Source organism: Pyricularia pennisetigena, chromosome 5 (genome assembly GCF_004337985.1).
Source record: "Pyricularia pennisetigena strain Br36 chromosome 5, whole genome shotgun sequence".
NCBI lineage: Eukaryota > Fungi > Ascomycota > Sordariomycetes > Magnaporthales > Pyriculariaceae > Pyricularia > Pyricularia pennisetigena.
This window is the reverse complement of record NC_043743.1, coordinates 931,562-955,223: the sequence shown is the minus strand read 5'-3', so window position 1 is coordinate 955,223 and position 23,662 is coordinate 931,562. Positions and strand designations below refer to the sequence as shown.

At 51.0% G+C, this 23,662-nt stretch overlaps 8 protein-coding genes across 8 annotated transcripts; 4 read left to right on the top strand and 4 right to left on the bottom strand.

Moving 5' to 3' along the window:
• Window positions 1-777: 777 nt before the first annotated feature.
• On the bottom strand, window positions 778-1,008 carry PpBr36_08236 (uncharacterized protein; the record flags this gene model as incomplete). The annotated part of the gene is made up of 1 exon (XM_029895367.1): window positions 778-1,008. One exon carries the CDS (start codon window positions 1,006-1,008, stop codon window positions 778-780), a length of 231 nt encoding a protein of 76 aa, XP_029747341.1.
• A 570-nt stretch (window positions 1,009-1,578) lies between these two features.
• PpBr36_08235 (uncharacterized protein) lies at window positions 1,579-4,759 on the top strand (the record flags this gene model as incomplete). Its single annotated transcript, XM_029895366.1, has 2 exons — window positions 1,579-1,978; window positions 2,049-4,759. The coding sequence occupies 2 exons, from the start codon at window positions 1,579-1,581 to the stop codon at window positions 4,757-4,759; spliced, it is 3,111 nt and encodes a 1,036-aa protein (XP_029747339.1).
• Window positions 4,760-5,770: 1,011 nt separating this feature from the next.
• PpBr36_08234 (uncharacterized protein) lies at window positions 5,771-6,763 on the top strand (the record flags this gene model as incomplete). The annotated part of the gene is made up of 5 exons (XM_029895365.1): window positions 5,771-5,808; window positions 5,929-6,057; window positions 6,120-6,330; window positions 6,423-6,548; window positions 6,632-6,763. The coding sequence occupies 5 exons, from the start codon at window positions 5,771-5,773 to the stop codon at window positions 6,761-6,763; spliced, it is 636 nt and encodes a 211-aa protein (XP_029747041.1).
• A 1,107-nt stretch (window positions 6,764-7,870) lies between these two features.
• Window positions 7,871-9,160, top strand: PpBr36_08233 (uncharacterized protein; the record flags this gene model as incomplete). Its single annotated transcript, XM_029895364.1, has 4 exons — window positions 7,871-8,065; window positions 8,164-8,213; window positions 8,283-8,406; window positions 8,480-9,160. The coding sequence occupies 4 exons, from the start codon at window positions 7,871-7,873 to the stop codon at window positions 9,158-9,160; spliced, it is 1,050 nt and encodes a 349-aa protein (XP_029747344.1).
• Window positions 9,161-9,704: 544 nt separating this feature from the next.
• Window positions 9,705-10,523, bottom strand: PpBr36_08232 (uncharacterized protein; the record flags this gene model as incomplete). Its single annotated transcript, XM_029895363.1, has 1 exon — window positions 9,705-10,523. One exon carries the CDS (start codon window positions 10,521-10,523, stop codon window positions 9,705-9,707), a length of 819 nt encoding a protein of 272 aa, XP_029747052.1.
• A 2,994-nt stretch (window positions 10,524-13,517) lies between these two features.
• On the bottom strand, window positions 13,518-14,143 carry PpBr36_08231 (uncharacterized protein; the record flags this gene model as incomplete). The annotated part of the gene is made up of 4 exons (XM_029895362.1): window positions 13,518-13,633; window positions 13,707-13,749; window positions 13,818-13,885; window positions 13,942-14,143. 4 exons carry the CDS (start codon window positions 14,141-14,143, stop codon window positions 13,518-13,520), a joined length of 429 nt encoding a protein of 142 aa, XP_029747342.1.
• A 1,947-nt stretch (window positions 14,144-16,090) lies between these two features.
• On the top strand, window positions 16,091-17,794 carry PpBr36_08230 (uncharacterized protein; the record flags this gene model as incomplete). The annotated part of the gene is made up of 5 exons (XM_029895361.1): window positions 16,091-16,287; window positions 16,386-16,484; window positions 16,551-17,501; window positions 17,527-17,695; window positions 17,750-17,794. 5 exons carry the CDS (start codon window positions 16,091-16,093, stop codon window positions 17,792-17,794), a joined length of 1,461 nt encoding a protein of 486 aa, XP_029747343.1.
• Window positions 17,795-19,114: 1,320 nt separating this feature from the next.
• Window positions 19,115-20,572, bottom strand: PpBr36_08229 (uncharacterized protein; the record flags this gene model as incomplete). The annotated part of the gene is made up of 1 exon (XM_029895360.1): window positions 19,115-20,572. The coding sequence occupies one exon, from the start codon at window positions 20,570-20,572 to the stop codon at window positions 19,115-19,117; it is 1,458 nt and encodes a 485-aa protein (XP_029746731.1).
• Window positions 20,573-23,662: the final 3,090 nt, after the last annotated feature.

Sequence of the window (23,662 nt, the reverse complement as noted above, 5' to 3'; positions counted from 1 at the left end):
AAAAATAAAAAAAGGAAATGGTCTGCTACTGCACACAGGTCAATGAAACCTCGAAACTCATGAAACCACGCGGCACCTTGGAAAGCGATCTCGATGCAGCCTTCTTTCCTATCGTACGGCAATGCATATTGTGGCCTCTGATATACCACGTAGAATCGCATCACACAACTGCCACGAATCTCCTTGTAGCTGGCAAAGCGGAGGTCAACAACGACAGATGGCGGGCAATCCCTCATATGGCGACAAAAAAGGTGTGACTACCTGAGACCAACAAAACCAAGGCAAAATTTCCCTCACGATGAATTTGATGCGAAAGCAATATCGAGATCCAAATCCCAACTGCACGGCGGGCTCCTTACCATTGTTTGTCCGTAGCGCTCCTCAATTGACAGCTGCATTGCGCTCTAGACTCGGCCATAGACCTTAAAATCGAAATCGAGGATTATTGTGGGGTTGTGCGACCGCCAATCAGAGTCGTTTGAGCCATGTTTGGTCCTTCACCCCCCTCCTCAAATGGAGTACTAAAAGACCCCCTCTAAAGTTCGATGACAGGGCTGCACAGCATCGTGATCTTTCTTGATCGCCTTTCTGGCCATGGTTGAGATATATTATCTGAACTCGACCTCATCAACAAGAGGGGCACCTACTGCGGTGGAGTTTCTACGCGTTGAATTGACAGACTTGGAGCTTGGTACTGCGAAAAAAAAAATCTAAGAAAAAACTGATCTGCGGGTCAAGATGGATCAAGGCACGTGACGAGACGTCCACTCCATTTTTTCACCCCCCTGGGCGTGAATTGAGAAGCTCCCGATCCCGCCAACCGACCCACCGCTTGGGAATCGGGGCGACTGAGGAGATCGAAGGCAACGGGCGGCTTGGAACACGGCGGAACGGTGCAAATCGCGACGCACACTCCATCAACCAACCCAACTTTGGCTGCGTGCTGTGTCTGACTGCCGCCGCTGCCCTTTGCCCCCGGTTCTTCTTTTTCTTTCGAGCTGGGCCCATTCCTAAAAAAATGGTCCCTGTTATCAATACGATGCTGCCGTGGCGCATGGCATACTGCTCGTGGAAACAAAAATACTTGCCCACACCCGCGCCGAACGAACTGCATTTCTTTACAACTCGGTAGCTTGCGACATATGCACACAGACAAATTGTCACAACATACTCTTCGGCAGCTCGCAACACCCTACCGGCGATTCACATCACCCCCATACAGTCTACCATATATCCCAAAACCATCACCAGAACAGGGTCCCAGCCATCTGGCCCGGTGTAACACTCTGACTTTCGAAACTTCGTCGATCACTGCCAACCTCACAGTTTCTTGGCATACCGATTTTTGTGGTGGTATGTGAGCATTTCCTACCTTGGTAGGGCTCTGGACTTCGTGGACTCGTTCACACTACCCACCTGGAGGTCACGACCGCTCCACAGTCTTGCATTCGTCGCAAGCGACGATTTTCTATACCTTTTGTTATTCTCAAAACGTGGCAGCGTCGTCAACCTACGGCTTCCAGCAGCCCAACGACGACCCCACCAGCGGATCACGACATCGACTAACAACACCTCGGCATGTATAGTGCACAGCCGTGTCGACCGGCTCTGACTGCATATCCCGCTCTGATCGACCCGAGACTCCAGCGCCTGGTTGCCAACAGTGGTGCCAGCCCCTCCGGGGATTTATTTCACTTTGCATGGCAGACCACGATGCAACGTATGCCCAAAGCTGTTGACCTCTCGGACACTGGTCACCCATTGCCTCGCAGGTCACCACCTCGACAAGTCGCTTCAAAAGAAAAAGGAAAAACAGTATACAATGCCTCACCAGATAACAGGGATGACGAGTCGGGCTCCTCCAGCCGCTTGCGAAGGAATTCGACGGACGAGAGCAATGAGACTGGTCACAGCGACCCGAGGCAATGGTTCAACCAGTCCAACCAAAACCCCAGTTATGATATGAACAACATGGAAAGTAAGTTTCAGTTGCTGCTGATATCCTTGAATAGACGGACGTGAACGGCTAACCAAGTGTTGGGAACCAGTCGACTCGCCGTATTATCAAAGGACGTCAGGATCACCGAATGATGCGGCGCTCGGGCCTGTGGCACCCCCTGGGAATATTGTCTTTCCACAGATGACCAAAAAGCCGTCATTGAGGCCCACTGTTACGCAAAGTAGCAGCGCAGATGAGTATAGGAGTGTGATTGACGACCTTACGATTGAAAACAATCGGCTGAAGGAGGAATTGAGGCGTTATAAGCAGTTCGGCACTGATCTCATGAGAAAAGACAAGCTGTTTGAGATCAAGGTACACGGACTTCCAGGGAAAAAGAAAAGAGAGCTTGAGGCTACGCTCCGTGAATTTGCTTCGACGCTTGAAGGTTCGACAGACACGTCAAGGGGTGCCAAGAAGGCGTCCAAGAGCGGCAAATTCAAGTCTTCAGGCGGAGCAACATCAAAGCATGCATCTTCTTCATCATCAAATTCACGTCCGGTCGACTCGGCGTATGCATCCATGTCCACAGACCCCGGCACTGGCAACAACTCGACGGGCAAGTCACAGACCGGTCGAGCAACACACACCAGCAACTCAAAATCTGCGAACCAAAAAGTCGAAAGCTACCTTGAGGACATTCCTGAGGGGCTCTATCCGCGGTATCTATCCATGACAGAAAAGGACAAACAGAAACTGGTTGTGAGGCGCCTGGAGCAGTTGTTCACAGGTGAAATGAAGGGACCTTCAATTGGCAGCACCGATCGATCCCTAAGCAAGACTGAACCAGTGGCCGAGGGCAATTTACCTAAAGCAAAGGAGGCTGCGCGTGAGGCACAAATACAGGTCAAAGATAAGAAGCGAACACGGGACAACGGATCTTCAAACTCGCAATCTAACGGCGATGGTGGAAGCGGCGGTTCTGGTAGTGGGAGCGGTCATGCCGGTGGTAATGGTCATGGAAGCGGCAGCCACAGCTCACCCCAGGAATTACAAGCGTTAGAGCAACGGCCGACAAGACCACTGGACCTCGACCCAGATAGGATCCAAGTTCCATCCGAAAACATGGAATATATTCGACACCTGGGCATGGTACCGCCGGCTCTTCAGGCAGGAACCCAGGCGAGCCCGATCAACGTATCAATGGATGCCGAAGGTTGGGTCTATTTGAACTTGTTATGCAACTTGGCACAGTTGCACATCATCAACGTCACACCAGCATTCATCAGGGCTGCCGTTTCGGCCAAAAGCACAAAATTCCAGCTTTCACCCGACGGCCAAAAAATCAGGTGGCGTGGCGGGACGGATGGGACGAGATTTAGCAGCGATAGCGGTAACACTTCGTCAAGGGAACGATCATCAACAGACGAGGACGATGGCTCTGATAAGAGTGGCAGCCCTGGAAAGAAGCGGAAGCATCCCGACGACGAACCTGCTCGGACTGGACACATTTCCAAGCTTATCAGGGAAAACACAAGGTCTTCTAATAAGAGCGTTCACTACAAGCCTATGTTTGTACAGCAGACATCATTTGAAACATCAGGCGAAGAAGGCTCAAGTTCACCCTCGGGCTTAGAAGGAAGCCATTTCGGAAATGGCCGCACATCCGGCTGGGACTACAGCGGATCCGACTCATCGCCACGAAAACGTCGGCGGATCGACGGTGCCATTGTTTATTACACTGGCGCTCCCTTCTGCACCGATTTGTCTGGCGATCCCGGCGATATCTCACCCGCGACATATATGGCCTCAACAAACATGACTCAATCTAATGAGATGCCAAACTCCGAGCCCACTATACACAGGACATGGTCTGGGTCTTCTTTACCATATCGCCCCTTTAGTAATAACCCAGCAAGCATTAAGATTGAGGCCTCAGAAGCGGCAGGTCTGGATAACACTTCGGATGATTTTATGGCTGATGTGAGCAGTAACTCGGATGACGAAATGGAGTGGTATGAGTCGGATGAGGAGGATGGCAGGGACCCAGAGCTGCCATGCCTGGAGGCATATGGCCTAGGTGGTGTCCAGCCCGAAGATCATTTTTTAGTCGAGGTTATTACACATCGTCGCCGCGATCAACAGAAAAACGATGGCGAACGACCAAAGCCTTTCCGAGAACGATCCGACAGCACTACGGCTTCTGTTCTGGAACGTATAAAATCACTCAAGGCTTCATCGCCTCGGCCTATCAGAACTGTTCAACAACCACAGGCTCGGGCCAACATGATCGAGTACAAGGCTGTGCGGCTCAACCGTTTGGATCCCGTGGCATTGCCCCCGGCGGCATCGTTCGTACCGCCCTTCAGCACGAGCTCCTCGGACTCGGGTGTTGATGAGAGCGATGTATTGGAGTCGGAGGAGGGGCGGGATGCGGAACCCTGTGGGCCATTCTCCTTCATTCCTCCATCCACTGGGAGGCCAAGCTTTTTTAGAACCGAATCTAACTCGCTATACCCAGACTCTGCATATCCCGAAGGACAAGACCTCTCACAGAGCGATGAGGAGGATGAGGCTGACTCAGATGACGCCGGCATCCTCCAGATTGGAGGTAATGGAAGCAGCAAGAACAAGCCAGGCAAGAATGTATCTGTGAACAGACAGCAGGGCTTAGATATGCACCTGCGGTCTGGGCTGGTGAGGCGCCCTCAGACCGACCTCAACAACGGCCCTTCCAAGCAGCCTGACGCCAGGACTCAAAGTTCCGTAGCCACGGCTGGTAGGGCTGAGAGTGGATACAACAGCAGCTTGGAGGATTGAGTATGTACATGATATTGGAGATGTACAGATTGTTATGACGAATGATGCCTGCATCTTGGACCTAGTCAAGATGGTAACGTTTATTTTATTTTTTTTATTTTTATTTTTTTATTTTATTTTCTTCTTTTCTTTGTCTTTTGTCTTTCACTATGTACATACCCATGGGTCTGTTGTTTGAGTTTTTAGAGCAGCTCAGCTCATATTATGGGACGGCGAATGGTGCGGATTTGAATTGGTCCTTTTTTTGCATATGGACGACGCTCGGTAAAAAGAAAAGTCGCATTGGGCATTGTCACAGGGTTTATAGCACTTCAGCGGGATTCTACGAGGCGGTGTTTGGGGGTTTCATATCAAGACGATCTGGCTTTGTCCTGAGCGCCAGATTATTTACTATTTGGGCATCTTTCTTGTTATTGAAATGGACAATACCAGAGTAAATGCTAAAAGTAAGGCTTAAGCCTGATAATTTAAACGTATGCATGCACTTGTTCACAGGAAAACAATTGATCCCAGGAAGCTACCCCGCCTTATCTGAGCTATAAATTTCCCACCGACGACTTTGGGACATCTCAGCTACCCCACCAGATACACAATTAAAGTGGAGTCAGTCCTGACCAATGCTCCGGCAAGTTGAATGGACTTTTTGCGGGTTGAATCTTGGAAGGGAGTCGAAAGACGACAGCAGCAACCTAGCATCCCACAGTCGGGCATTCAATCGCAAAATTTAGTCTCGATATAGGCCTTCAGCCAAGCGACCGTCGAAGCTACAATCGCCGTTTGCGACATCAGTGAACCCGGCATCGACGCTGTCAAGGCCGACGACTAGAACTGGGCCATTAGATTTTACCTACCGTGTCTGTCCGAGCATACGAGCATCGCCAGATCAGACCAGAGACTCCCCACGACCGGGGCAGCAACCCGACTCGACGCGAAGCCCCATTTCTACGACAAACAATACAGGCAGAGGGAATTGCATACGTGCTTTTTGTTCTTTCCAAACAAAGACGGGTCATGTCGGAGAAAGGAAAGGCAGTCGCGTCGGCGGCAGGGTACGTTGCCAGCCGCTTGACATTTATCATCTAGCCTGCCTTTGACTGCTGGTGGCCAAGGCACACATACGGCTCTTGATACGGGAGAACGACAGTTTGGAAGCTGACACTTCGACTCAGCAATGACACCACAATGCCATCGAACCCGCGCGGGATCCCAAAGGCGCCGTTTGTTGACAATGTGGAGGATTACGTGACGAGCCGGGCCGAGGTCGAGCCGACGCTGGTGCGGTTCCAGGAGATGATATCGTGGGTTTCCTCCTCTTTTTTTTTTGTTTTCCTTTTCTGGTGTTGACAAGGAGACTGCGCAGAAAATACCAATTCATGGAGCTTAACCTACAACGCCGAGTGGCGGGCCTCAAAGGGAAACTACCGGACATTGAAAAGACTCTGGAGACGGTGCGGTTCTTGAAGCTGAACAAGGATGGGGGCGACCCGATCGAGACGTCTTTCGAGCTCAACGATACGTTATACACCAAGGCTGAGATACCGCCTACCGACGAGGTGTTTTTGTGGCTTGGTGTACGCACAATTTTGTTTCTCTGGGTTTTCTTGTCGGCTTATTGTTGGGGCTCATGGCTGACTGTACTTGACTGGATTCCGTGTCCGAACAGGCAAACGTAATGCTCTCGTACCCGATTGGCGAGGCGGAGGAGTTATTGGATTCAAAGCAAAAGGCTGCAAAGCAGAGCTTGCAAAACTGCGAAGAGGATTTGGAATTCCTGAGGGAACAGATCACGGTACGTCCAAATATTTCAAACCACACTGGTGGAACGAGGGAGTCCATATACTGACAACAAGATGCGGGCTGTGTGTTTTGCAGACTATGGAGGTTGCGCTTGCCAGGGTATATAACTGGGATGTGATGCAAAAGAGAAAGGAAAAGGCAGAAGAGGACAAGTTGAAGGGCAAGGACAAGGTAAAGGACACGGCAAAGTCCGACAATGACTCTTGAAACCACAGCGGCAGCACCCCGTACAATCCAAAATCATGGAAGAAGCCGACGGGGCATTCGCTAAAGTGACGCCACATTAGCCAAGAGGAACAGGCCGGCCATTCGGGCTGGCCGCGGGTGCTGGCCGAAGTCGGCCATCGTGGGCACGGCTCGGGCGAATGATTGGCGAATTGGTTTCACTGGTTTCGACTGCATTTGGGCGCTCCAGCGTGGCCTACTTTTTCAGGGTCATTTTCGGACGAACATAAAAACACACTTTGCTGCAGCCGTTGACGTGGAAGCAAGAGGAAATTCGCCAAAGAAGCAATCCGGGAAGGGGCCCCTTGCGCCAAGAAATTGGCGTAATGATTAGACGAAGGGTCATAATTGAAGATCCAACAACAAAAAAAAACAAAAGTAGAAGCCAGACGCAAGGCCTCGAGATGTGATGAAATCTATTCTATCGGGTCCTTTTTCCAGGTGAGAATTGAGACGAGAAGCCTCGACATGTCTGCCGCCCTTACCTGACAATGTGGAAGAGCTTCAGAGCTAGAGACTAAGAGGAACCGGCAGGTACTCACCCTGAGCAAGGTGCGGGGCCAAGTTCGGTGACCCCTCTTATGACGGGGACCAGGCAAAACGAGAACCCACCTGTGCACCTGTATTCGTGTCCCTAACAAAAGACCCCCATGGCCAAGCAGCTTCTGTTGCCACGTTCGAACTGACGTTGTATTACTGTACATCTCGAGCGCCTCAAAACAGACGTGCATTAGACCGCTCCGCTTCAGCGTCCCATTCTTTGCCTTGTCTCCTTTTTTTTTTTTTTTTCTCTCTCTCTCTCTTTCGACAGACCGCCAGTCTTTCTGAGGCTCCGATTCTTCTTACGATATACCGCTTTTGATATCCCGCATTGGTTCTCCCGCTGCCAAAGTATTGATCCGATTTCGACAGACCCCTGCGCCACATTACCACTGCACCCATATTTTTTATCCCCTTCAATTACGCCTGGGTCGTAAGCAGTGGGACACGTTTGTGCTCTAATCCGAGCCGGCGATAATATCTTCCCATCACCTTTCCTAAGCCCGCCGGTAAACACCCTTCTCGGCATTACCATCTTATCCGCCCATCATGGCCGCTCCAACCGCAACAACTCCCCTGCAGCTTGACCCCAAATATGACGACTATGACTTTCCAACGATCGCTCCAGTCCCCACGCCTGGGCATCCAGGCCACTTGACGGCTGAGCAGCAGGCCCAGGTGTCGCAGCTCAGGCTCATGCTCGAGTCCCAGGGCTACACTGATCGTCTCGACACTCTGACTTTGGTAAGGCGTACGATTGGGGATATATGGGAAGACGGAAGATGAAGGATGACAGCTGTGATGGGACGGTCTTGGCTGACATGAGATTGATTGTTTGGCAGCTCCGCTTCCTACGCGCACGCAAGTTCGATGTCAATGCTGCTCTCAAGATGTGAGTTGTGTCCTTGGCTCACCCAGCTAGCACCGGCTTTGAGCCTCGCAGTGCTGACCATACTTGTAGGTTTGTCGACTGTGAGAAATGGCGCAAGGAGATCAAGCTCGACGAGATTCTGCCGACCTGGGATTACCCCGAGAAGGCCGAGATATTCAAGTATTACCCTCAGTACTACCACAAGACGGATAAGGTAGGGCTGAGCTCTTCATTGACTGGGGGTCAAACATTGTCTGCTCCTTTGACTGACTCCTCCGAAACCACAGGACGGCCGGCCAGTCTACATTGAGCAGCTTGGCAACGCCGATATAAACGCCATGAACAAGATCACAACGCAGGAGCGCATGTTGACGAACCTGGCAGTCGAGTACGAGCGCGTGGCGGACCCGCGTCTACCCGCTTGCAGTCGCAAGGCTGGCCACCTGCTCGAGACGTGCTGCACCATCATGGACTTCAAGGGTGTTGGCATCTCCAAGGCATCGCAGGTTTACGGCTACGTGCGTGCGGCATCCAACATGTCTCAAAACTACTATCCGGAGCGCCTCGGCCGCCTGTACCTGATCAACACCCCATGGGGCTTCAGCGGCGTCTGGAGCATCGTCAAGGGTTGGCTCGACCCCGTTACGGTCCAGAAGATTCACATCCTGGGCAGCGGGTACCAGAAGGAGTTGCTGGCCCAGATTCCCGCCGAGAACCTGCCCAAGAGCCTGGGTGGCACTTGCACCTGCCCCGGCGGTTGTGAGCTTTCGGATGCTGGCCCATGGAACGAGAAGGAGTGGGCTCGTCCCCCCAAGTGGGAGACGAGGTACAAGGAGAAGCTGGCCGGTACTTCTAATGCTACTGCTGCTGCTCCGGCCGCCACCGAGGCTGCGCCTGCTGCCACCCCTGCTGCGGCTCCTGCTGCGCCTGCTGCTGAGGCCGAGGCTAAGCAGCCCGCTACCGCTTGAGATGGGTTGCATTAGGCATGGTATGTCTGACTGCAAAGGCTTCCCAGCCTGTATTGTTTGTGAGTGTCGGGAAAAATAGGATAATTGCAAGGAGTTGGGGAGAAAAGAATGGCGGCGGGAATTCTGCCAAAGATGAGACCTGTAGACTTGTTTGGTGTTGTGCAGGAGGGCAAGTTTTATCCAGGTTGACATCGGCCCGTGTATAACTTGATGGAGTGGTTGAAAAGACGAGACGGCACTGAAAGACGCAGATTATAGACCTTTCTTCGTAGCCTTATATTCACCAGTCTTTTTGTTCCTTTACTTGTTCTAACACGCCAAAAATTCCAGTTGACCTGGTCTTGGCGTCAACTGCGATTCCATTGCATCAATTCTTTGGCGCTTCCACCTTCCTCGGAGCTGTCCTTCTCATATATTCGTGAAAGCACTATTCTATTGTAGTCCAACACAACGCCCCAACGCCGACGCAGCCCGTAAGCCAGAACAGAAATAAGAAAATAAAGCTTACAGCCTTTACCGCCCATCAACGAACCGCATCCGCACCTCACCTCCCAGCAATGACATAACTCCCAGCCGCCCGCGCACGCTCCATCCGCGCCACAGTGGCCGGCATATCCCTCTTGAGCCGACCGAGCCCCTCGACAGCCGTGCCGAATGAGTCTGCGACCTCGTGGTTCCTCTGCAGCACGCCGATCGCGGGGGCGGCGGCAGGCGAAGCGTCGTCGACGCCGCCCTCTAGGTTATCCAGCATCCGCTTGCGGCCTTTTTGCCTGAGGTCCCTGTCGACGTCGGCGACGCGCTCCCTTGCCGCGGCCAGGGCCGCCTCGTCGGCGGCGACACCGGCCTTGAGGGCGTCGCCGACCCGCGCGGCCGCCTGCGCCGGCACGCGTCTCTTGAGCGCGGCGATCTCGCGGAGCAGCTCCTCCTCCTCGCGCAGCAGGTCCGGGATGCGGTCGCGCAGGCGGGCGTCGAAGGGCTCGTAGACGACGTTTTCGTCTTCTTGTTCTTGTTTGGCGGCGGCGGCGGCGGCGGCGGAACCTTTCTTTTTGTTCTTTTTGCCGTTGCTACCTTTCTTGCCTTTTTCTTTGCCTTTACCGTTCTTCTCCTTTGGCAGCAGCGATTCGGGAACGGGTAGGCCGTTGATGGACACGTTGGGCGCGGCGAGGTTAAACGTGCGCGCGATGTAGTCGTCGACGAGCTCCTCGATGCGGGCGCGCAGGGCGTCCTCGGCGTCGTCGTCGGCGAGCGGGAACGCCGCCCCGATGCTCTCGGCCGCGGCGCGTCGGACGTTGTTGAGCAGGTAGGTGAAGTCCTCGGGGGACTGCAGTTCAACCTTGCGGTGCGCAGAGGTGCCTGCGTCCATGACGGGTTATGGGAGTCTTATGTTCTCTTGGTGTTTTACTGCGGTGTCTGGGTTTTTCTTTTTTTTTTCTTTTCTTCTTTTTGAATTGAGCTGCCAAGGGGACCGAGGCGTCGTCGTTGATAGGTGTTCTACAGCTGAAGGAATTTGAATGTCAAGCTCGAAACCAATTGCGACCAGGATTCCAACGGTCTAATCTTGGAAGGTTGAAATGTGGGTTTCGGGGAATTTGGGATCCGTCCGTAGTTGTTGAAGTTTTTTTTAAAGTTTTTTTTTTGTTTTCTTCGTCCCATGAACGACCTTAATTTATGGCGGCCGTTAACGCAACCTTGAAGTTTTTGTTTACTTTGAGAATGTCCGACCCAAATGCGCCTTCATGGTCCATGTCCGTGCGCAGGAGCCTGCCTATGATGCGATGGGTGGGCTGAGTGGGAATAAGTGACGCCAGCATTGTTATCTACCGCCCAAGGAGCCTTATCGGCATGTACATGACTGTCAAGAGGGGAGTTTGAGCTGCCAAAAGAAATGGGGCGTTCGGGTGGGTCACGATCCAATGGACAATCCGGGGGTCCTGCATCTACTATGCACTGTACATACACACCCCAGCCCCTATCCCAGTCTTTCTTTCATGGATCTTGAAATCTACCCAAGGTATCTTTGCCGGGCGTATACCACTTTGGAGAGGAGAATCGGCGGGCTCACTGGGTGTCCACATTGGCGGCTTGCGATTACTACGTATTGATGTTTTATCACGCCTTGGGGATCCTTGGTTCATCAAGAATTTGCCACGAGGAGCATGTGAACAGGGTGACCACCAAAGGACGGACACAAACTGGCGTTTGCAGGGGGACAAAATCTACCTTCTCGTTTACGTAGCTACCCATGTCTGAAGCCCTTTGACGAATATTCAAAAGCCGCCTTGCGTTTGGCCGTGCCGATGCATCGATACGTAACAGATGGCAGCATTAAATTGTGTACTTTTCCTCGCTGCGATCTTCGATGCTCGCCCGGGAATAGACAAGCTAGCAGTAGAAATCACCTCACAGGACCAGCCAGGTTGTATTCGAATCGTCACAGCTTGGCTGGTGACGATCCCAGCTTTTATGCATTAAACATCGTACGGACCGACTGTTGGCCAAAAAAAAAAAGAAAAAAAAAAGAAAAAAAGAAAAAAAAAGAAAAAAAGAAAAAAAGCCACCAGCCACACACGACATGAGCGCCCCGACAACGACTCCCAGCAGACTTTCTAGACCTCACAGGCTGTGAAGCAGAAGCCAGGCCAGTCTGCCGCGGAGACTAGTTCTAGGCCGCCCTTGCCGCCAATTGATCACTTATATCCTTCCGGGCACTGGTGTGAGCTATAAAGTCCTTGCTTTACATGAAAAGCAGTGGCTGCTGCTGTCCGGCCCAAGCCGCCAGCGTTGCCCCCCACCCCCCACGCTCAACGTACAGCAGTAGTTGGGATAATGCTGAATAAGAGCGCGTCGGCTTGGCCGCTAAGCATTGCATGCATAGTCTAACCCGCTAGCTGCGGTAACCTTGGGTGTTTATTTTCTACAACTTTGCCAAGTACCTAGGAGGGAGGAATTCAGCCTATCTTTGGGTGGTCCCGCAATGTGGGAACTTGATAAAAAAGATAAAAAGAAGCATGGGACAACCTTGATGAGCAAGGATTGTTTGGATGGGGATGTGCGGGGTGGGCCATGTCATGAGCTCCTCCCGCCTGGGCCATCGTCTGCTGCACACAGTGCGGGACAGTGCGTGCTCAAACAGGTACTCAGGACAGTATAGTATGCTTTCGCCTCGGGTTGGTCCGGGATATTTAATTCTTGTGTTTTGCAAGGCAGTGACTCCGTAAAAGGGGGAAGTGTTGCTTTTCCACGAACATTGTGGCTGGTTTCTGAACCTTGTCATTCTGCGTGCCACGCTACGCCTCTCCGATTCGTTCCGCGACTGCAACATATACCCAACGTATCTAGATAGGCACCAGTATCGAACTCGGACAACCCGACGCTCTCGCTTTAATTTGGCATAGGACTAATGTATAAACTGTCGGAAGGTGATTAGGTGTCAGACTCGTTGTTTTTCGGAGGTGTAAGGTGCAGAACTCCCTTTTTCTCACATTTGTGGAATAGATTAATACCGTAGTGTTTGGATCTCCATAAACTGAGACCCAGCACCGTCAGTTCGTAGTCGGACTTGCACCACCTGTCGATTGGGCTGACTTGCTGACTGACTACCTGTCAACTCTCTTTCGGCTTTTGCACAGACATTTCTGAAGTGCTGTCTGAAAACCGCCTGCCTGCAATCATTCACATGCAAGATAGTCAGTCAGCCTATCGTAGGAGAGCTTGATGTCGATCCAAAGGTTCCGTCAGGCAGGCATGCATCGTAACATCAGAGCTGCTGACACGAGTTTATTCGGTGATGTTCCTATCAACTCCCAATCCCAAATCCAAGCGCCCCAAACAAAAGCAAACAGAGGAGAAAACAGAGCTAAGAAAACGCAAACAGCCTTGGAAATATGAGACCGGCCAAACCAGAGGTATATAAAACCAATAACCTCCCCGCCACTGCATACCCATATGGCCATTCTGCGTGCCGCTTGCATTTGAGTCGCATAGCATCTACCGGATTGGTAAAGCAGTCACTGCTCAAAAGAACATAGCCGCAAAGCCCTGCTTCCCCGTAGTCGTCCGCCGATGTATCAATAAAAAAAGAAACTGGAGAGGGCCCGCAAAGCAATCCATCTTGTACCGAAACGCCATGAGAAATAGTAAAGAACAGAGATAAATGAAATAAGAAAAAAAAAAAAAAAGGTGGGGAAACACGGTGTTGGTATTCTCGCGAGGATGGGTAAATAAGGGCTCTAATATGTTCCGCGGGGTATGATATGATGTCGTAAAAGGCGTAGGTGTGAAGGCATTTTGATCGTCAATGCAAGTGTATGTGCACTTGGAGTGAGTCGCCATATTTGTGACGATGTAGAAGAGGCTTCTATTGTGGGAAAATGGCGTTTATCTCTTCGTCGGTCACGGTGATCTCGTGGACAGGCTCGCGGCGTTGGTCCAGAGGAATGTAGTCGTGGTCGACGTACGATGGGAGGAAAATTTCTGTTTGCCGAAACAACATGTTAAATAATGGGTTTTTCGAAGTAAAAGAATGGCCAGTAGATCATATACTAACCTGGGTTCCATATATAGCCTTGGCTAGCGACAGTGTAGGAGATCTGGTCGAGGATATGGTTCGTCAGCTACACCTGCCAGGTGACTGTTAAGGAGACTAGTAGCGACTTACAAGTCTCGGAGGCCCCTCGGGGTCGCCGATGTTGATAACTGTGCACTCCTCTTTGAGAATCGCCGAGCCTATTCGAGCAGTCAGTTTCTAGTCCTATTCCGCCCTCCGAACTGATACAACCTACTGAGAAGGCTAGGCCGCCGTTCATGTATCAGCTTCTTCTGCTTCTGGGCCGATGGTGAAGGAGTCGATTGTGCGGACTGTGGTGTCCTCGGAGAGCTTGAGTAAGACGAAGACGAAGAAGATGGGACCCGAACCGCCGGATTGGAAGGCCTATCTCGGCGGTCGGTCAGGCCCGACGGGATGGCGATGGACTGTGTAGACATGATGACGTCCGGAGGACTAAGGCAATCGTCTTGGAAGTTGCAGAAGTGGTTTAATTCTTGAAAAGTCTTGAGTACGAGAGAATGAGTCCAAATCCGGAATTTCTGTTGGCGAGAACAGGAGTCAAGAAATTGCGAGGCGCTGAGGGAACCACAGAACGGTGTGGGAGTTGCTTCTGAGGAAGCAGCGGAAAGCGGGCCTGGGAATCGCCTGAACCGGGTCAATGGTTGCTGGCTGGCAAGCTGGGTAAGGATCGGGAGCGTTCTGTGGCTCGGACGAGCGAGCAAGGCGAGGCAGGTGAAAGCAACAAAGAAGATAAAACAAGAATTTGGTTAAGAAAAAAGGGATTTCGTTAATGGTTGAGACTGAAAAAAAAAAGGTTAGTTTTGGAGGTTGGAAGACAAGGCTGTCCAAATGTTGGCTGGTCGAGAGGAGAGATGTGGTGAATCACACCATCCCGCTTGGCTCCGGTGTTGGTTCGCCTGGCGCTGTGTCGGCTGCCGCTTCTGCTGTTGTTGAGAGAGGGGAGCCACCCCCACAGTGTGATGACTTTAGGCGGCAACAGTCTGCAAGGGTCCTTTCCTGCAACGAGACCTCCGACAGATGGGGGGGGGGGCTTTCTGTTCTCCACCCCATTATGGATCTCCATCTCCACATTCGAATTCTTAGTCATACCGAAGACAGTCCAGGCTCGCCGCACGATATGCTCCGGCTGTTTTACAGGTAACTTGAACGCATATTTGAGTTAGCGGCGCACCATTGAAGAGGTTGTTCGTATTGGCTTTGACAGTTTGTCATTTTGGTCTGCCATAGATGTCAAGCTATGTTGAACCCGAGGCTTTCCATTAATGATTAAGAACGACAGCAGTTTACTACGCTAGGGTATGTTCCGAAAGTAGCACATGAGGCAGGTATATATATATCTTGATGTCCCGATATGCAATCAACATCAATCTTCGAAACAATAAAAAAAAACAGGAACAAAATCAGCACTGGAAATAGTTTTCAATCAAGACAGATATCACTCCGTTCTCTTGTTTCCGCAGGTACAGTGCAAAGCTTGTAGCATGCAGCTAATACATTTTCAATGACCGAATAGCAATTAAGTTAGAAATGACCACAGAGGAAGAATTTCGGAACCACAATACTTTGGTCCGAACAAATACAGTCTTGCAAGCTTCGAGAAAATCGCGACTTAGAACCCGTCAACGAGGATGGCTTGGACGGATAGGGTTATTCAGGTCGGTCCATCGTCTGAAGAACATATTACTATAGTACAGCAGAAACCAGTTTTCTTTGAACGGTGTGTTGTTCATCGGCTTGGGCCCCGACAACGGTTGCTACTCAGCCTGACTCGATGCGTACCAGTAACATGCAATGCCGTTGCGCAGCGGCACTACCGCAGCTATGATTGTAACAATTAAATGCACCTTGGGACGACGACTTTGGTCTCTTAACGTTGAATACCTACCTAGTTGTTCCTCCGATAATATTTTCTTACTGCAGGTTGTTATCGTTAACTTTACGATGGATTATAAGCGTGAGTTCACGGCTATCCCTATGTCGGGAGTTGCGACCACCCGTTTTGAGATGTCACGTGACTTGTCACGTGACTCTATCCCCATCGAGACACGGATGCTGGTCCGTGAATGGTACTAGGCTGACACAAGCTTCGTACTCTTCCAGCATGCGGAGCTCAGCATGCAATGACCCGGGATATAACCTAATCATCAACAACTCATCACAGGCAACCATTACCACCTTCGAACCTGACGACCGTTACGACCGACACCCGGACGTTGATTAGCGACAAATTATATTCATCGTGAATAACATCGGAACCCAAGGCATCCATCACAGCGATATCCACGACTGTCCAAGTCTTGTTTCCGCCACCATCAATCACCACCGCGTGCGTTGGTCGCAGCACAACAGGAATAGCCGCAAAGATGGGCGACGTTCTCGTGGAAAACTCTTCCAACTACACTCCCCCACACAAAAAGGCAGCCCCGTCTACGATTCCTAGTATCGAGAACTTTGAAGGATTGCCAACCGAAGGTGGCGATGATTACGCTACTCTGAAAAAGCTCCAGAGGCAGCTGGAGTACATCCAGCTTCAGGAGGAATACATCAAGGATGAGCAAAGGTGCGTCGGAATGGCAGAGCAAGATTCACTGGGATAATATTCTTGTGTCAATCAGCTGGATTCGATGATGCTGACATGTCGTTCTCGGCGTGGTTTAGGAGTTTGAAGCGAGAGCTTGTGCGTGCGCAAGAGGAGATCAAGAGGATTCAGAGCGTACCACTGGTCATTGGGCAGTTCATGGAGGCAATTGATCAGAAGTAAGTCGTATTCCCAAGCGTGCTAGTCTCTCAGGTGACGGCGGACTGACTTATATATCCTGGCAGCACCGGCATCGTGCAGTCGAGCACAGGCTCCAACTATGTCGTTCGGATTCTCTCCACCCTCGACCGTGAGCTGCTCAAGCCGTCGTCATCAGTAGCACTTCACCGCCACTCGAATGCCCTCGTCGACATCTTACCCCCTGAGGCCGACTCTTCAATTGCCATGCTCGGCGCAGACGAAAAGCCCGATGTGACGTATGCCGACGTGGGAGGCCTCGACATGCAGAAGCAGGAGATTCGAGAGGCTGTCGAGCTCCCCCTCACACACTTTGATCTGTATAAGCAGATCGGTATCGACCCGCCGCGCGGTGTACTGCTTTACGGTCCGCCCGGTACTGGAAAGACGATGCTGGTCAAGGCGGTTGCGAATAGCACCACGGCCAACTTCATCCGTGTCGTCGGTTCCGAATTCGTCCAAAAGTACCTGGGAGAGGGTCCCCGCATGGTCCGTGACGTTTTCCGTATGGCCCGTGAAAACGCCCCCGCCATCATCTTCATCGACGAGATTGACGCCATCGCAACCAAGCGTTTCGACGCCCAAACGGGTGCTGATCGCGAGGTTCAGCGTATTCTGCTCGAGCTTCTGAACCAAATGGACGGTTTCGACCAGACAGCCAACGTCAAGGTTATTATGGCCACCAACAGGGCCGACACGCTCGACCCTGCTCTTCTCCGTCCCGGTCGATTGGACCGTAAGATTGAGTTCCCCTCCCTCCGCGACCGCCGCGAGAGGCGCCTCATCTTTGGCACTATCGCCGGCAAGATGAGCCTCGCACCCGAGGTTGACCTTGACAGCCTCATTGTTCGCAATGACCCGCTCTCTGGTGCCGTCATCGCTGCCATCATGCAAGAAGCGGGTCTGCGCGCCGTGCGGAAGAACCGCTACAACATTATCCAGAGCGATCTCGAGGATGCCTACTCCAGCCAGGTCAAGGGTACTAGTGAGGACAACAAGTTTGATTTCTACAAATAATCACAGACTTGGTTGGATTAGTGGGGAGTGGTGGAAGAAGGAAGCATATGGTGGTCTCTTTGCGACCCTGAGAGAAGTTCTTACTCTGAATGCAGACGTAATTCTTGCGCTTTTGCGAACCAGGAGCGCATGGACGCCATTGAAGCATGGAAGCCCGGGTCCGGGTCTATCACTTGTAACGATAAAAGACAGAAAGGGCAACTTTTTTTTTTTTTAATTTACCATCCAGATGGGATCGGTCTCGGGTCCTGGGGTCGGGGCCACGTTCAATTGAACAAGGATATCGTTGATCAATTTCCAAGAATAGGGTACAGTAAGAGTCGTCCTACTTGCTGACTCAAGAAGACGTCGTGACTGAGTGGTATAACTTTTTGCGTAGTTTTCCTCCTGCTTCGTGACCCTGGCTCAGAACCCTTTTACATGAGCAAGTTGAATAGGAAGAACAGTAGAGAAGGATAAAGCCATGTAACCAAGAAAACGATAGTGAAAGCGTGCACGTTTGAGCGAAATACCGAACTCTCCTGACGTCGACAACGTTTGGGGAGGGGGAAGAAAGAAAGAAATGCAAGATGTAGGTAGGACAGACACAAGATGAGACGCAAATCTGCGCGCAACATTCAACTGAAAGTTTCCAACATACTCTCTCCCATATACATACAAGGAGAGCTTTGGTTCTTGCTCGTTTTACACCCTTTTCTGCAAGGTAAATAAAATGCAGTTCTGAACACGATATGAGTTTGAAACCTGTAAATTGCCAAAATATAGTAGGTAGGCATTTTGGTTTGGAAAAAAGATGACGCAGTGCTAAAGAAAAAGAAAAACCCCCTCTTGAAGTAATGACAAAAGGAAATAATGAAGCAGCTGGGAGAAGATGACGTGATGCCTTCCTCCGGGTATATCCTCCAAACCTCGTCTGGCCTCCCCGTCTCCAATACCTGGCCCCTTCACATGTTGCACTGCCTTGAGGCGATGTTGAAAACAGCATGGTGAGCAAAGGCAAGAAGTGAAGATGCTCAGAACAAAGAAAAATAATAAAACAGATCAAAAACTCCTCGCTGTCCTGTGAAAACCCCCCCGACGGAATAGCCCACCAAAGGAGAGAGAAAGAAAACAAAAAGAAACAGGAAGTCTATGAATTTGCTCATACCTTGGGCCCACAAACAAAGGGAGAAAGAGACCAAGCCCCCAGAACAAGAGGGGGAAAACAGCTTCAAATAAGAATCATTACCCATATTAGGACCGATCCACCAGCGATGGCGGTCTTTTCGTTCCCACTATGCCTTCTACCAAGTCTTTTTGCCCATTCTTGTAGCCACAAGCGAAGAAGTAAGTAGAAGGCCCGTTCCATTTTCCATCCGTCTATGAAAAAGATAAAAAAAAAAAAAAGATAAAAAATAAAAAATTTCGCTCTCATTATTGTTGCGCTTGTTGGTACAGGAAAACTTTGTAAAAGATGCTATGATGTTGGAAATGTGTTTGTCGTATGGACTGAGATACTCCCCGAGCCTGATGCTGACAGTCGGTCATGGCACACAAAGAGCCTATGGCGATGGGCCCAGCAAAATAATGACGCCTTGGACAAGGCCACCGAATATCATGAGTTGATCACGACGCCCAGTTCGAGAAGAAGCCGTACGAAGCGAGTGTGGAGTTCGATAAAGAAGTCGGGAAGGCCAACAAGCTCCGGTAGACCCCTGGCCCGGGGAGCGCTGATGCTACCCCCGAATCCAGAGCCCATCCTTCGGGAGATACCGTTGCCGGCCGCGGCAAGGAAGCTGCTGGTTCCGGGAACAACAGCAGGGCGTTGGTCAAAGGCCGACATCCCGGGATATTGCGAGTTTGAAACGACGGGACTCGCAACGACGCTTTCGGCAGCTCGCTCAGCTTCGGCTTCCGCAAGACCCTGGATCCAAGCAGCGAGGTCTCTGAATGCAGCAGCGATAAAGCCAAATGGCTTCATTGCCTGTCGCTCACGGTGCGTCGAGAGTGCCAAGAAGGCATAAACTCGCTTGTGGCCGCGAGCATGTACGTCAGGTATGCGGAAGATGTAGGCTGTCGTGTAGCCAGCGGCCGGGTCGCCAAAGAACATCGGGCCACCTGACGCAGCTGCGCCAGTGCTGTGCGTCGTCACAAACGAGGCCGGGGTGTGTGATGGTACGTTTGGTCCGAGAGTAGGGGACACGCCTTGGTAGCCTCCGGCCGGTGGGGAAGTGGCCGGAGCACGAGGTAGCATTTCAAAGGACAAAGTACGCAAGCACGAGTTGCGAACTATCTTGAAGGAACTTTCTCCTGGTTCGTGGGTCGAGGTATAGTGAACATAATGCGTATGGCTCCTTCGCGTGGTTGAGCTGCTGGCGCTTGATCGGGAGGTAGTCGACGTAATCGTACCTGTCCGCCAGTGCCTGTAGTGACCAGGCTGAGCAGTCTGCGGTCCCTTATTCCCAGCCTCCTCGGTATCTGATGAGGATGATGATGTAGTCTGCGAGCTTCGTGCAGAGGTTGCACCCGAGTCAAAAACCCTAGCATAAGGTGCTCGCGTACGCAGGACTGGGCCACCCGGATCTATGCCTGCATCGCCTGAGGCACCTTCCTGCCGGCGTGGTAGAGTCATGGCACAGTTTTCACAAGGGTTGGCACGCCGAGTGTCGTAAGTCTTCCGGAAGCCCGAGTCCTTCCCCGACGTTGGCGGCGGGCTCACCGGAGGGGTTTCCACTGCCGAGGCCAAAGGCGTGGTAGTATGCGATGTGCTTCGTAGTAACGAGGCCCGCGATGCCGTGTTCTCTCGGTCGGAAGCGGGAAGCGACGCACTCCTGCCGGTGCCGAGATTCATCTGACCCAAGGCTTCCGAGATGGCGTTTGCCGTCTGTGCTGAAACCTGAGCTGATGTTTGGGCGCCCGACTGTAACCGCTCGTTGGGGAAAGGGAATTCAGAAGGATCATCTTCGTAGCAGGTGGAGCAGGGCACCGGTATCCCTTCGGTGACCATCAAGGGCGTAGGCCCATGGACGTCGCAGTAATGCACCAGGCAAAGCTGTAAAGTAGGTATTAACATCTCGATTCTATTTTGGATTTAGGCACCAAGGTTGGCCATCGTGGCCCTTGTTCTTGGTACAAAATCGCGAAGTTACAGTCTAGGCATGAACAATGGCACAAAAAGACAGGAGGATCTTTGATATAAGAATAATAAAAAAAGAAAAAGATAAAAATAAAAAAATAAAAAAACATGCCGACTGTGAGCAGTCCCAAACTAGGGAGACAAAAATAAATGTCAAGTAGGGAGCACGAGGGGTCCACGTCGAAGCGGTGAGACGACAGGGCAGGTGATGCGCGATGTGTCCACAGCAGCGAGCTAGAGATAGCAGACCCTGGGGCAGATGAGCTCAGCAAATTGTGTTGGGTGACGGCAGCACGCGCAGCCACATTCCTTCCAAGTGATGGATGTGACCGGTGTACCAGGACCATGGGATGCGCTGTATGTTGGATGTGCCAGTCCATTGCCCAGTCGGGCGCGGGGGTTATGTAAGAGTGTATTGCGCGCAGTAAGGCCACCAATGGTTGTGTGTATGTCAAAGGTAGGGAAGGGAGGTGGGACTTGGCAGGTCGGTATCCAACCAGGATAGTATAAACTAGCCGTGTCTAAATCGACGGTTACAACAACAAAAGAAATCGATGCAAGGGATGCGAAGACAGAAGCAGCTTGGGAAGGGTGAAAAGAGTCAAGAATGAGAAGAGAGATAGAAAGAAGAGGAAAAAAAAAAAAAAAAAAAAAAAAAAAAAAAAAAAAAAAAAAAAGGCAATACTTACTATCGACGTCATGATGGATTACTAGATGCAACACTCTTCTTGGTGTAATGTAGTATTTCCCCGAATATTATGGTTTTGTTGCTTGATGCTGACGCAGCCACTCGCTGTGCAGTCTCGATGAACTGTATGCTTGAAGCCGGCTGATGGACAGACGAGATTCAAAAGCCCTAGGCACAACGATTGTAGACAGAGCTGCAGAGCTTTATACTGGCAATAAGCCGAGCAGCAATAAGACGGTGGTTGATTTGGTTTTTGCTTTGTCAAGCAACAAAGCCATAAAAGGAATAAAATAGAACGAATACAAAATAAAGTGAGAAGAGTCGTATCTCGGTCAAAGTCAAGGTTCGCCGTTGTAGGTGTCTTGGACTTCAAGCGGGATTATCCCAGCGTATCACTCAACCGAGGTGGATTTTGTTAGTCAACCCAGGAATCGAGTGATCCCTTCGTCGAAAGTTATTAATGCCACAGCTAATCAGCGACGCTTCATGCACTGCATGCAAGCCTAGTAGTGATCTGGGATGCGGTCTCGACAAAGAGCTATAGCTTGGCCGATGGAGTCTGCACAAATTGGGCGGGCTCAAAGTAATAGACAGCCCGAACTGTTCACCAGTTGCTATAGTGAGAGGCCGAGATTCGATCGCTGAGAGAAGGTCGTTAAATCGTTTGTGAGATGTTCCCAAAAGTCTCAAATCAATGTCCGTCCTGGGCGGGGAACCAGCAAATGATGATGCATACAACCGCTCAAAATTGTTTGCTTATTGGCTTCTGTTTGTATGCTTAGCGCATCGCGGCCAGCCTACCAGAATCCATCATGGCAAGGTCTGATAAGAGCGTTGGTGGAAAAAGACAAAATCGGGTTTAATGGCAGGTAGTTGAAGTTTAAGGCAAGAGAATAATATAAAGTCGGCACCGTCCGGCGCTGGCGGGCATAGGTGGTGAGAGGCGTAATTTTACGAGATGCAAAGTCGCAGGCGTGTGATGTGATCTTGACGCCGTTGTCGGAGCAGAATAGCCGGAACAGAGTACTGTTTGTAGTGGTAATAGCCTTGGTCGTCGGATGCTACTTCGGAAACGTCGGAAGCGAGAGGTTCGTCAGGGAGCTTATTCTTTTTTATTTGTTTGATTTTGTTTTTTTATTTTATTTTATTTTTTTATTTATTTCCCGTGGCTGTCGCTGTCGCTGATCTGCAGATTTGCAGTTGGAGGTGGTGCTTGGAGTCGTCTCAGAACGTGTACTTGGAGTAGTTAAGGCAAGGTGCCACCCAACTCCGTGTGTAGACAACCAGACAAGATTGCAGAGTAGTGCGAGAGACGCGTATGTAGGTAGGCCGGTGTGTAATCTTCGTATTGTGACTGGTCAAAGATGGGAAATTTTGGGACCGAAATGAAGACGCTGCTGGCGGATGCTCCCCCAAGTCTAAAGTGGCGGCGGGGGAGATCAAATACTCCAACTAAAAGTTCCTTCGTGGCAGTGGGCTAGGAAGGAAGCTGAATCGTCGCTGGTAAGCAAGCTTTCACGGCAGGGAGTGGTCCCGAGTGCATGGATACCTACTCCAGCGCGCAGGGATATATGACCTTGCTTTCCGTAGAGGGGTGTCACCAAGGAGGAGAAGAAACGGGGAAAAAATAAAAATAAAATAAAAAGAGCAAAAAAACAAAGGACGGGAGGATACGCCGTGGGTTGAAAGGCTAAAGTTACCAAAAGCAATTCCTTTTTTTTTTCCCAGATTCGTGTGTGTGTGTGTGTGTGGATTTTCCCCTTTCTATCTCCAAAAAAAAGTCGGAAAAAGGCAACAAGTGACGACGATAGATGATCGCCGTTCACTGCAAGACAGGAGCAAAAGCGCTAATTATCCAAACACAAAAATCAGATAGATCGGAGCTTGCAGCCGAGTGCGTAAAGAACTATCGGACCTCTGGATCAAACAAACACATCAACTAGTCTAGACTGGACTCCGAACAGAAATCAAAGACAAAATCCGGGTGAACCACATAAACCCAGAGACTCGTTACTTTTACTGGGGTTGCTGTCTCTCCTCCATGGCCGACTGCGGCTCTCTTTCGCTTCTTTTGGAGTAGAAATTCCGGATTGCTACAGAAAGCACCCGAAAAAGCTTCCAGAAACCGCTGACACACACAGGGGTTTCGGGCCGTTGCAAACTGTTCTCTAGTGGGAATGGTGGAGTTGCTGTTGATGGATCGGTGACATGGGTGCGTGCCGTCTTTTTGGGCGTCTTGGACCTGTTAGGTTCCAAAGCAAGCTTGCTGCCGGGCACCCAGTCCGGTAGGGAGGCACCCTCAACCCAGGCTAGATTACAGTACAAGTTTGCGTTTGTGA